Consider the following 13,538-nt stretch of genomic DNA (forward strand, 5'->3'; position numbering starts at 1 on the left):
TAGGACCTATTTTCTTCTTTCTAAAAGTAGAGTTATCAATGGATAATTTCTGAGTTTTCTTCTAGTTCTAGCAATTTGAGATTTATGTAATGTTGGAATTTTTGAGACAGGCCATCAGGGTTCTTGTTGGTCAAACTACATCCCGGTGACAAATCAAGCACTAGTTTTTAAATACCAAACCTTGATAAGGCTTTCAGCGGATTAGAGTCTTATAGGCAGAGCATCTGAATTTGGCTGCCACTTGAAGCAAGGCTTTCCGATTGCATACTGAGGACAACACATTTAAAGTAAAACAAAATAGCAATGGTATCTCTAAATCTTATAATTTAGCCCTTTAGCGAGGGTTACACCTGGAACTGTTAAGGCTTTAAGCCATACTCAAAATTGACAAAGTGCAGTCAGATGCAAAGATGGGAGATTTCATGTTTTATGGAAAGTTAAATTGATTAATATCACCACTTGACCTAGTGTATCTTCCATATGTGGAATGCAATCTCCATTCTTCCACTGTGTTCCATTGATAATTGAGTCTTGTTAAATGCAATCATCACACTTTTCCTGAGGTCTAAAATAAGATAGGTAGTCAAATCATGCCACTGTATTCTTTTTCTGAATGTCTTTTTACTGTATAAGCTTATATTTATATCATATTTGACATAGTCGTCTTATTCACTATTTCATGTGATCATCACAATAGCCGTATCTGATAAACTGGAAGTAAAAATGGTATTTCCATTTAAAGAAGAAAAGTTGAGGTTCAGGTGCCAAGGTCACATGTCTAGAAATGACCACACTTTTCATTAACAGTGGGCATCCTTGTGCAAGGCGGGTGAATATTTGTAAGCTCCTCACTAATAACTAAATGTTGGCATGTCAGAGGGAGTTACTCAGAAAAAACACAATGTGAATGATTAATCTAAGTAGTACTAACGGATATTAATGATTAAAGAATACTTTGGAGAATAATATTTTCTATATTATCATACAATTTTTAAAATATTTTTGATAAGTGTAAAATATGCAAGAAATACCTAGATAAAATAAAATGAACCTGTTGAGATGGAAGAAGATGAATATCTCAGAAAGAGAAAAATTTATAAGGAAAATCAGAGGATCTGGAGCAAAAATAACTAAAGAAATTTAACTATAGGTCAATTATATTGCTTGCTAGTGGTTTATTTTCTCAAAGTTTGAATTTCTCAACTTACACACTGAATTCAATGCTGTCCCCTTCAAATAAATTATAATGAGAGGCTATATACTTATTCCATTCATGCTGCCTATTACTTGAATTCTTTCTTGAATTTCACTTTTATAATTGCCTTCTGAAGTGGACACTTTCTTTTAAATACTCTCAGTGCTGTTTTAGATAAATTCAGAATTATCAGAGTGATAGAAGTAATTTATTTCTCTCCCTCCCTCTTTTTTTCCCTCTTTCCCTTTCTCCCTCCCCCCAATTATCCTTTCCTCCCTCCCCTCTCTCTTTCCCCTTCTTCCTTCCTATTCTTCTTTCCTCCTTTGTCTTCCCCTTTATTGCTTTCTTCTAAAAAAAGAGATGAAAGTAAGTTTGTTACATCTTATAAACCTCTGAATATTTCTAGAAATTATTCTAAGCAATGCAGTGTTGTTGTAGTAACAACATATTTCCCAAGTAAATTATGTTGTGTACTAAAATTCTGGTTTGTTAAAATATTTTATTTTATACCTTTTTAATTATATTCCCTGAAATGAATGATATGGGGATTTGGTTGAAGTTATTGAAAACTATAGGAGACACGACTCTTATCTTCTAACTAGTGATGGGCTTGGGCAAGCATCACTGAGTGAGAGATGAGGAGCAGTGCAGGGTATGGAGGGGATGCGTGCCATGTGGAGCATTGGGTTGAATTAGGGGTGCTACACTTTTATCAATTGGAAGTGCCCAGAGAGAGCAGCCAAGGGATAATGGAGGGAACTTGAAGCCATAGCATATGATAACTACATGAAGGATCTGGGGAGACTAAACCCAGTGTGGCATATGAGAATCAGGATGGTATGGGAGAGAGGGCATGGGACTGGGAATGTGGCTTAAAATGTTATTTCTGCTTCCAATTAGCTGTGGAACATTGGTCAAATAATCCAACCTCTCTTACCGATCTCGTTAAAAGTGTGCAACTTAAATGAGCATAAGCTTTCTTCAAAGATTAGTATTTATTTTATTAGGGATGCATGATAAATGTCTTCAAGTACTTCAAGAGCTCTCATGTGAAAGAAGGAGTAGAACAAAATGGTATAATATCTAAGGAGGAGACCAGGCTCAAGGGCTTGCAAGGCAGCAGTGAGATGGCTACCTTGAGGGTGGAGAGTAGTGATGAACTCACCATCAGTGGGAATATTCAAAAAGAGCTGTGAGGCCCAAGTTTATGATGCTATAGACAGGAAGTATAAACTGCAAGAATTGGTGAGCTAGTTGGTTATGTATGTTTCTTTGAATTCTGAGATTCTAGTATCTATCTTAAGGGTTCTTCCTGGTTACATTTGTGAAGCTACACAAGACCAGAGAATGAGAGGCTTAAAAGATCCCAGGCAGACCTAAAAGTGAGAAGAAATCCATGAGAGTTTGGCTTATGATGCCTAATCATCTTTATCATTGCCTAAGCCAGGGATGTGGAACCTTTTTTCTGCCAAGGACCCTTTAGATATTTATAACATCATTTGCTTAAGGTAATTCAATTAATATAACTTTAAGTTGCCTCCTGATGTTTTCTTCTTCTCCCCTTCAGTGTAATATTAGGAAGTCATTGTTGGCCATATCTCCAAAGCCCTTTAGGACCTCATGTCAGTAATAAGATACCCCCTTTGCTTCTTAGCAGAGACACATCTCACAGTAGCATCAGGCTGAGGCTCCAGAGTAGCATGTCTTGTGGACACACAGAGCTAATCATTATTGATTCCTTGGGCCCTTATGGTAAAGGGACATGAATTACTGTCAGCACAGTTGAACTAATTTGGTTGTAATGAGCATGCCTATGGGAATTCCCAATGAGGGAACTCTTCAACAGATCAGAGTGGCCAACAGGGTAGATGGGGTGAGTGTAGGTGCAGGTGTTGCAGAGAAAGACAATTTCATTGGTCTGACTCTAGTTATTTCCAGAGTTTCTGCTAATATATGAGCCTGTGCCTAGAACTCTCTGTGAAATGCCTCTCCCCCATTCCCCCTTTGCCCCCAGCATTTTCTGTTCACTGTGTACAGTACAATAGCCCTGGTTCTCAGGTGCATCTTGTGGAAAAAGATCCTGGACTACTAGACTCATCTCACATCTCTTAGAAGTATGGGCTAGGCTGGATCTTAGCAGGAGTTCAAAAGCCTATGAATATCTCTGGTAGGGGGAGAGAGCCTGAGCTCCAATATGCCACCTTTCTTAGCAGAAAGTTGCCATGGCACATTCCCATTTTCTTTTCTTGTTTCTACCACCTTTAATCCACTGCTTTTAAAAATAATTGTTTAGATATTTGCCAAAATTTTAGTGCCTTTTGGTAAAAGTACAGGATAAGAACCTAAGATATATTTAATAATAAAATGTAATGGATTTTAAAAAATTGTTAACATAATGAGGGTTCACTATGCACCAGGTCCCATGGTGAGTTATCTCATTTAAGCTGTGTAAACCTAATAAAGTAGATTTCTTTATTACCCCATCTTTGTAGGTGAAAAAAGAGTGATGTTCAAAAGGCTAAGTGATTTGCTCAAAGTCATAGCTATAGACTAAATTCAAACATGGTGCCCTTATTTCATATTATTAACTTCTCATATTATTCCTATGATGTGAAAAGTTGATGACTCTATTGAGTAATCTAAAGTTCTAGGGGTACCACATTTCCACATGGTATATCTATCTATCTATTTATCTATCTATCTATCTATCTATCTATCTATGTGTTTATCTCCATCCACCTTTGTCTCTTTCTTTCTAGCTATCATGTTCTTGACATACGTTCTTCATACTTTTAACCTTTCTTTTATTTTATCTTCACAGGTATCTGATCAATGTCACTTTTGAGGGGAGAAATCTGTCCTTCAGTGAAGATGGCTACCAGATGCACCCGAAACTGGTGATAATCCTTCTGAACAAGGAGAGGAAGTGGGAGAGGGTAGGACATGTCTTTGGCAATTCTCAAGCACACTAGAGAGGAAGGGGTGGAAAGTTTGCAAAACATTAAGTGAAAGCATTTTCTTGGTTTTGCTCTCTGAGGCAGGGAGCAAGAAATCAATACTTTGAGAACACAGAAGAAGCTATTTCTTAAACTTGTATCTTCATTTTCTTGCTCTGTTGGTTAATCAAATGATTATTTTCTTTATGTATTGCCCTTTTTATTATTTATAGTGCTGTATGAATCATGACTTTGTTTTAATGGAAGATTATGCATGTACCATGTAACACAATTTGGTGAAGAAACCGTGTCTGGTACAATTTAGAAGTCATATCCTACATGGTACACTAGGGAGGCCTAATTTATGAGCAGGCAGGTGTGGATTTACAGTGCTGGGAGGCCTGCCATGCAAGTCTTTTCTCAGGCTATCTCCCACTGCCAGCTAGTCACAATGTCTAAAATTCTACCATTAGAAATTATGGCCTAAGTTTAATTCCCGTGTCCTCTACTAACCATCTTATCTACTTAGGGACCTTGTACAGATATCTTCACCACTTGTACCTCCACTTCATCATTTGTAAAATGGGAATAATAATAGCACCCACCATTATTATAGGGTTGTTATGAGGATTAAATATTATTATATGTAAATGACTTGAAAAGGTGCCTGGCACATAGGCGGCACTCCATAGGTATTAGCTTTTATTATTGTTCCTGATTCCTAGTCAAATACATAGGGTCCTGAGAGTAATGCCATCAGTGGTATTTCTCAGAGTGTGTTCTGCAGGACCCTGGTCCCTTGAGATGCTTTACTGAAAAATGGTTCTGCAGATAAATAAGGTTGGGAGATGCTACCTACTCTTTCTCATCCTGAGAGATTCTCAGAACATATTAGCATTTGAAACTTCAGAGGTATCTTTTAGCAAAAAAAACCCACATATTTTCTACTATTTAACTTGGCATTTCCCAAAATTATTTTAACACAACACCCTTTTGTTCCTGAAATTCATATTCTGTGAAACACCTTGGGAAACATTGATTTAAGGCAATTTCTACAGACTCTATGGACTGATTGGCTGAGAACAGGCTTTAAGATGTCAGCGTGACTCTGACTAGGATGGAAACCAAGCTATATATTTCAACAGAGTAGCCAGGAAAAGAGGCCAGAACTCAACTTGAAATTCATGGTCTTGTTACAGAGAGCCCTGGACAGATAGTATATGACTGCTCACCTATGAAGCTGGGCATATGTGGCTCAGGTAGTGGAACCTAGGACCTTATTCTTCAAATTGAAAGACCTCCATCTGTCATGTTTTTCCTCATTTCAGGGCACAGTATAAGGCTTACATTATGCCTGGTGTTCTTGATTAAAGTTGCCCTCCCTCCTCTGAGTTATCATTTGTTCAGAAATGGTTGTTCCCTGGGCTCCTGCTCTTCATCCCAATCAAGCTGATTTTCACTGCTGCTGTAGAGACAAAATAATTTAAGAAGTATGCTGGGACCCTCGTGTGTAATAGGCACTTCTGTACATCTCCAGAAGAGGAGTTATTAATAACTGAGGCTTCAGGCATGGATCAGAAGACATCCAGCTGGGGTAGCTTTTGTGAGGTAAACTCATGATTACTCTCTCAAGTATGGGGCATCTCAAACTGTACTTTCTTAAAGAGATACCACTTACTATCACTCGTGCTGACTTCTCTTCCTTAGGCTGAAATCTGAGGCCTGCGGTTCCCACCCATTTCCAAAACTAGATTCTCTACCCTGGAATTTGGATCCTCTCCCTTTTTTATCACTTCTACCTTTATTCTAGCTCTTGAATGTATTCCTTACTTTTATTATTATCCAGGAACAATGTGATTGTGATATGTATGCCTTCTTGCCTCTTGATTCCCACATTTGTCCATTCAGATCAGCCCTTAAACATGGATGCAGAATAGGCTTCCTAAGGCATAATTCTGATTATGTTTTTTATTTGCCCAAAACCCACTCAAAGTTTCTGTGGTTTATGGATTGGGTCTAAACTTTACTCTTTCATTCAAGGCTCTGGTCTACCTTTCAACTCCTGTCTTTCTCTTCTTTGTTTCCCGTCTCACCATCAAGCTATACTAGACTCCATTCTGTCCTGAAAGTATACAGCATGTCATGAGGTTTCCTTTTCCTGGGATGAGTTGTACAATTATACAAATAATAACCAGCCTTTGAAACCCAATCAAAATGTTGCTGTATCCTTCCCTGATCTTTGACCGAAATTTAATCTTACTCCCTCATCCCTTGTAGCATTTGCCCATACCTCTGTTTTAGCACTCATCACATCTGCCTGTGTTAGGGCTGTGTGCGTGCGTGCATGCTTCCGGCGGCCAGAGGATGTGTCTTTTACTGTGTCCTCACAGCAGCCTGGAAGAGTGTGTTACATTGAGCAGTTAATAAATATTTGTCTAATGAATGAGAACCATTACATAATACAAGAGTCTAAAATCCATCATTAAGAATCCAAGTTTATGCTATTGCCCTTGATACAGTAGCTAGGTTTTTGTTGTTGTTATTTCTGGTGGTGGGAATAAGATCTGTGTGTAGGCTGAGTTTTCATAGATCATACTTTAAATGTACTAATGGAACTTATTATTTAAAGAAATTCTGTGGTTAATCATTTTGTAAAGCATTCGGAGAGGGGTTGAAATCACAGAATAGAATATTTTCATATCGACTTGGTTAAATCAGGGAACACTGCTGGGGAGCGATCTTTAGTGTTCACTGAGTTCACAGAGCCACGCAATTTCTAAACTAGGAAGTTCTCGTTAGGGCTCTTTTGTGGGCAGGAAGGGGTGGCAGGAGCCAGGCACAGCTCCAGGGCATGTCTGAGATGTGGTGAAATCACACATCACACTGTGGGAAGTTGTACTGTTTCTTCCACAGTAACCCAAGCCCCAGCATCATTCTGCATTCTCAGGATTCCTGATACCACTCCTGCAGGTCCCTCCTTGTGGTCCAGGGGAGATTTAGTATCTGTGGACTCTAGAGAGGCAGGCACCAGGGTAGGATCTTACAGTGAGGAAATGGATACGGGGTGAACGCACAATACAGTGTTCAGATGTTATGTTTACCAGTGTCACTCCAATAAATTCAAAGAAAGTGGGGGGGGGGGGGTGGGGAGAAGATAAGCAGGAAAGGAATCTAGGTTTGTGGAAGAAACATTGGCTAGGAGACTGGACTCTCAGTCATGTTCCTAACTGGCTGTGTGACCCACTCTTTTCACTTTTCTAGATCTTTCTTTCCTGGTGTCTAAAATCGAGGCATGAGATTAGGAAGATTTGTAGGGTTCTTTCCAGCTCTAACTTCTGGGATTAAAAATCCACATTGTAAACAGGCACTTGGAATGAAAATCAGGTGAGAGCTGGAGCATACAAAAGAAACTGGAGTCTGTTTTTAAGGACAGTAGCTCCTAGGACAAATGTGTCATTCTTGCCATTTAAGTAAACATCACCTCCTCAGAAGGCCTTCCCTGTTGGCTTGAGACAAAGTAGCCACTCAGTCACTCTATCACAACAGTTTATTTTAATTTTCTTCAATATACTTATTATCTGATATTTGCTCATTTGATTGCTGTTTGTTTATTGCCTGTCTCTTCACACCAGGATGAACACTCAATGGGAACAAGGACCTTGTTTTTGCTTCCTCTAGTTCTTACACTAAGAAGCGTGGACACTTGAGAGATAATTGTTAAATAGATGAAGAATCCATAGGCATAGGAGATTTAGAATATTGGCCAGCTACTTCACTTCTACCTGAAAGTCTCCCGTTTAGATAGAGTGGTTTACTGAAGGGAGCGTGAGAGCAGGTACAGTGTCTGCCTTCAGAGTGAGTGCTCTGAGTGCCAACAGAGGACTGGTGGACAATCTTCAGTGAGCTCACTGTCCAGTGGACACAGGCCTGACCAGGGTTAGCAAGCAGGTCCAGGAAGGCTCATTGAGTTGTTGGTGAACCATGTGATGGGATTTCATAGGGTTCCTTCAGGATTTTTAAAAGTAGTCTCAAAGGTAAGATATTATAAATGTGGTTTATTTTCAAGAGACACGAAGTCCTGGCAACATAGTCTATGGGACTGAGCATGGCTTTGGAAATCAGAAAGAGCCCAGTGCATATGGCCATTTATCAGCTGTATAAACCAAGCCACTGATATTACCTGAGTCTCTTTCCATCTTGTAAAATAGGGCTTTATGTAAGGCTGTTATACAGATTAAAGGAGACTTTATAGTGAACCAACAGTTAGTAGTGACTGAAATACAGCCAGTATCCAGCAAATATCATTTGGTAGTTCCTACCCTCCTAGTGTAATTTTTAAGGTAATATTTGCTCATGGTATAAAGTCAAATGGTATTTAAAAAAGTCAAATGGCCCAACTGGTGTGCCTCAGTGATTGAACATTGACACATGAACCAGGAGGTCACGGTTTGATTCCCGGTCAGAGCACATTCCAGGTTCTGAGCTCAATCCCTAGTAGGGGGTGTGCAAGAGGCAGCCAATTGATGATTCTCTCTCATCATTGATGTTTCTGTCTCTCTCTCTCTCCCTCTCCCTCTCCATTCCTCTCTCACATCAAATAATATATATATATTTATATATCTACACTAATAAAAGAGAAACATGGTAATTGGCGTACGACCGCTACCCTTTTCATTGGCTAATCAGTGAGTATATGCAAATTAACTGTCAGCCAAGATGGCGGCCGGCAGCCAGGCAGCTGGAAGCAAACATGAGGCTTGCTTGCTTCAGTGACTGCGGACTCCAACATTCCCCGCTTCACTTTCCGGCCTCTCAGTTGCAACTCTAAGCAACTATCTACTATGTTGCAAATAAGAAAATAAACAAAAGCCCAGAAACTGGCTTTCAGTCAGCCGGGCTTTAGCAACATTGTATCGATGTTTTCAGTGGCAAGGCCTCAGAGCTAAAGCTGGCCCAGAATAAAAAAAAGAAAAAGAAAACAAGGAGCGGTTGGAAGCTTCAGTCACTCGCTTCCAGAAAACAGCCCTCAGCCCCTCACCCAGACTGGCCAGGCACCCGAGTGGGGACCCCCACCCTGATCCAGGACACCCTTCAGGGCAAACCAGCCAGCTCCCACCCGTGCACCAGGCCTCTATTCTATATAGTAAAAGGGTAATATGCCTCCTGGCACTGGGATCAGCGTGACAGGGGGCAGCGCCCAAAACCCCTGATTGCCCTGTGGCTCTGTGTGTGACAGGGGGCGGGGCCACAACCCCCCTATCTGCCCTGCTCTGTGCCTGATAGGGGGGAGCTCCCCAATCCCCTGATTGCCCTGCAGCTCTGTGTTTGACAGGGTGCAGCGCACCAACCCCCCCCCCATGGGCCCTGCTCTGTGTGTGACAGGGTAGAGCCATAACCTCTCCATCGGCCCTGCCCCGAGTGTGACAGTGGCGGCGCCCCAACCCCCTGATTGGTCCTGCTCTGTGGGTGATAGAGGGTGGCGCCCCAACCCCCCTCCACGGGCCTTGCTCTGTGTGTGACAGGGTAGAGCCATAACCTCCCCATTGGCCCTGCCCTGAGTGTGACAGGGTGCAGCGCCCCAACCCCCTGATCCGCCCTGCTCTGTGTGTGACAGGGGGCGGTGCCCCAACTCCCCTATCGGCCCTACTCTGTGAGTGACAGCGGGGAGCTCCTCAACCCCCTGATCAGCCCTGCTGTGTGCGTGACAGGGTACAGAGCCTCAACACCCCTGATGGGCCCTGCTCTGTGCGTGACGGGGACAGCACCCCAACCCCCTGATGGGCCCTGCTGTGCATGACAGGGGGTGGCGCCGCAACCTCCCCATCGACCCTGCCTTGAGTGTGACAGGGGGCGGTGCCCCAACCCCCCAATTGGCCCTACCCTGAGCGTGACTGAGGGTGGCATTGCAACCTCCCGATCTGCCCTGCTCTGTGCATGATGGGGCGGTGCCCCAACTCCCCAATCGGCCCTGCTCTGAGCCTGACCAGGGGCTGCACTTAGGAATTGGGCCTGCCCTCTGCCACCCAGGAGCAGGCCTAAGCCAGCAGGTCGTTATCTCCCGAGGGTTCCCAGACTTTGAGAGGGCACAGGCCGGGCTGGGGACCGCCCCCCCCCCCGCCACCCCCGGCCCTGAGTGCACAAATTTTTGTGCACCGGGCCTCTAGTATATTTATATAAATATATTATATATATATAAATATATAAAAAGAATGTCTTCTTATCATCTGTGATCCTTGGTTCCTCCAGGCCCCTCCCAGAGAAATTATTATTTCCAATGTCTCATGTATTCGCTCTGAAAACACTCCAAGCACATACACATTTTATATATTAACTCACTGACCTCCTTTTTTAAAACAAGTAGTACCTGCTCTTGGGAACTTTTGATGGGATACTATATAAGGAGCCACTAAGGAGGCATGGGGGTGCAGCTAGCATAGCCACACGATCTCTAGATCAGACTATGTTCACAGAAAGCCAGTACCTCACTCTGGTATGTAGGAATGTGGAGAAGAACATTTAAAAAGGAATGCACACACACACACACACACACAGGCATACACGGTAAGTTGGAGTGGTGAAAATTAATTGTGTACAGGGTAGGTTCATTTGTAAGTGGGGAATGGCTTCATAAACTTGCATTAAAAATAGTCTGGCACCAAGAAGCAGTTCCAACAAGCATTCAGGCTTCTGTCTTTATCAGAGCCTCTCATGATTTGCTTCATTGCTACTGCTCTCTGCTTCCATTTAAATGATCCTAAAATGGAGATAATAAAAATGAAATGCAGTAGGGGTGTGTTCTGAGTAATGACTTCAAGAAATGATGATGGTGCATTTTCAGACTATAAGATGTAAACAGACCTTAAAGGGACTGTCTGGGTCAGAATAGCAGAAGGTTTCCATCTCTGCTTGTCTTTGCCCCAAAGAGGCAAAATATGTACTTTAGAAGCCCACTCCCTCTTCCCTGCCTCCACCTACCAGAAGATGGCCTTCCTTAAATAGATCATGTTTGTGTCATTGTTTGGGCTCCCCAAGCCCAAGTTACCATTTTAGCTTGCGATACCCAGGAGACAGCACTAACTCCAGGTATGGGTGCTCTGTGATACTAGCACCGAAGGCCTAGGGTGACCCATTTGCTGATAATACAATAGAAGTCAATTACTACTATGACATATTCCACTTGAAAGCCATTGACTGACAAAATAGCCTCTCTATCTGCTCTGGCATGACTGTACACACACACACACACACACTCACTCATATACAAATGGAGACTGCTCATGAACACAGGGACCACATCTGTTTGGTTTTCCACTATGCGTCTGTGCCCAGCACAGTGCAAGACTGTAAAGTAGCCCAGTAAGTATTTGGTGATGCCCAAACACACCTGTACAAGCCATGTTTTGCTCCCAGCCTCATAGGAGAGGCCAGAGAATACCCCTGCTCTCTCCAGACTCAGTGGGAGGTGTCTGAGGAGGTGAAAAAGATGCTCCTCGACGTGCTTGTTCTGGATCTCCTGATACTGCCATTTGACAACATGCTATTTTTGCTGACTTAGAACTGAGTACTAATATGCATCATTGGATTAAGGGATTAGAAAACAGGATCTTTGGAGAAAGTCTGTGGGAATTGGGGTCGGTAAGGGGGAAAAGAAAAGGCACTGAAGTGATGACTTACTCTCTTTAAATGTATGAAGAATTATTGTTCCAAAGGTTGGGATCAGCTGTTCACTTTCTCCGCTGAGACAGAACCAGAGTAAGTGGACTTAAGATCAAGCAGAGAGGATTTATGTGAGCTATAGGGAAAGTTTCTTAACAGAGAGATGTGTTGAGTATCATAACTGTTAACAACAGGAGGAATGACACAGAATATGTTCTTACCGCTCTGTAATGTGCAGTCCTGCCCTCAAACCAATACATGAACTACACGATGTTGAGAGTTTTCCTTCCTCCCTTTTCTTCCATTTCCTTTCTTCTCACACGTAATTATTGAGCTCCTACCATGAGCCACCATCAGATTAATGTTGTAGTTTTTCTAGTGTCTGAGGGCAGAGGGGAAAGACACTAGAAGGAGAAGAGTGCTTATTGTGACACTTAACATTTCTATAACCTATGTTGATTGTTAAATTTTATTATTTGGTATGAAATAATAATTGGATGGATGTTTCATATTGTTTGATTAGTAAGGCTCTGCTCATAAACATTTTCTTTATGATGATAATGTATCTTTACTAGATAATGTATTTTTGGCTATCTTTCTGAGTTGTGATTATCATAGGTTCTCACATCCAAGAGTCCCATCCTCTTGTTCCCTGAGCTCCAAGAGCCAAGCCCATCCTCTTTGCCTACTTTGGTTTTGGGGTGCCAGAAAGAGATCACTGGGGGCCACCGCCTGGGAGTAGGAGGTGTGCCCTTAACCCACAAACTTTCAGCACTGCTGTTAGACTTAATCCACAAAGTGCAGCTTCAACCCCCATGTACGTTTATAAAATAATTTGAAGAGAAGAGCAGCATGTAATGAGGGAATAGACTTCAGAAATGTCATTTCAGGAATGCTGGCTGTCTTTATATGCTTGTCATGAGCCACTGAATGAAGGGATAAAATAACAAGATAATATTGGCTGACTCTACTTTTGAAACCTGCACATACTGATGGGGAGAAAAAACAGAGTTGAACCCAGAGACTGGAGTTCTGACTTAACCTTGACTTAAGGAAACATGGTAAAGAGGAACATGTCTCCAGAGCACAAATATGACTTTCATCCATCTTGTTTAAATTTTATTGAGATTTTTATTTCATGACAATTGTCTATGGTTGGCTCCCTAGTCCTCTGCACTATCTTTCTAATTCCTAGGCGATAATGTTTTGTCAGTAGTGGTATTGAAAGAAATAGTAGTGTAGAGGTTAGAGGATTCTTGTGTTAATATAGAGGAAAAAACACACTTATGATTTTCTTATTATGAAGGTAATTGATGCTTATTAAAGACATTATGAGGGATAAAATAAAAGTTACATGTATACACACCTACAAAGAATTAGCATTTAGATTTATTCTATTTCTTACTGGTGTTTCATTTCTGTGCATGTTGTTGTTGTTAATCCTCACCCAAGGATATTTTTTTGATTTTTTAGAGAGAGGAAGAGAGAGGGAAAGACAGAGAGAAACATCAATGTAAGAGAGACATATTGATTGGTTGCCTCCTGCACAAACCCTGACCAGGGCCTGGATCGAGGAGGAGCCTGCAACCAAGGTATGTTCCCTTAACTGGAATCGAACCTGGGACCCTTTGGTCCGCAGGTTGATGCTCTATCCACTGAGCCAAATCAGCTAGGGCTGTGCATGTTATATTTAATTCAATGTGATGCAATATAACTGGGAACATAGTACAAGGTGAGGAATAAGTAGGTTT

The 13,538-nt window shown here is 41.8% G+C and overlaps 1 protein-coding gene across 1 annotated transcript in view; it reads left to right on the forward strand.

Annotated features, from left to right (window-relative positions):
• The window catches only part of GRIN2B (glutamate ionotropic receptor NMDA type subunit 2B), a 442,854-nt gene that overhangs the window by 329,256 nt on the left and 100,060 nt on the right, over positions 1-13,538 (forward strand). The window contains 1 exon segment of the mRNA XM_070410657.1: positions 4,017-4,131. Within this exon segment, the coding sequence (XP_070266758.1) occupies positions 4,017-4,131 (115 nt within the window).

Source organism: Myotis yumanensis, unplaced genomic scaffold (assembly GCF_028538775.1).
Source record: "Myotis yumanensis isolate MYYU_CA2020_CCGP unplaced genomic scaffold, mMyoYum1.0.hap1 SCAF_3, whole genome shotgun sequence".
Taxonomy (NCBI): Eukaryota; Metazoa; Chordata; class Mammalia; order Chiroptera; family Vespertilionidae; genus Myotis; species Myotis yumanensis.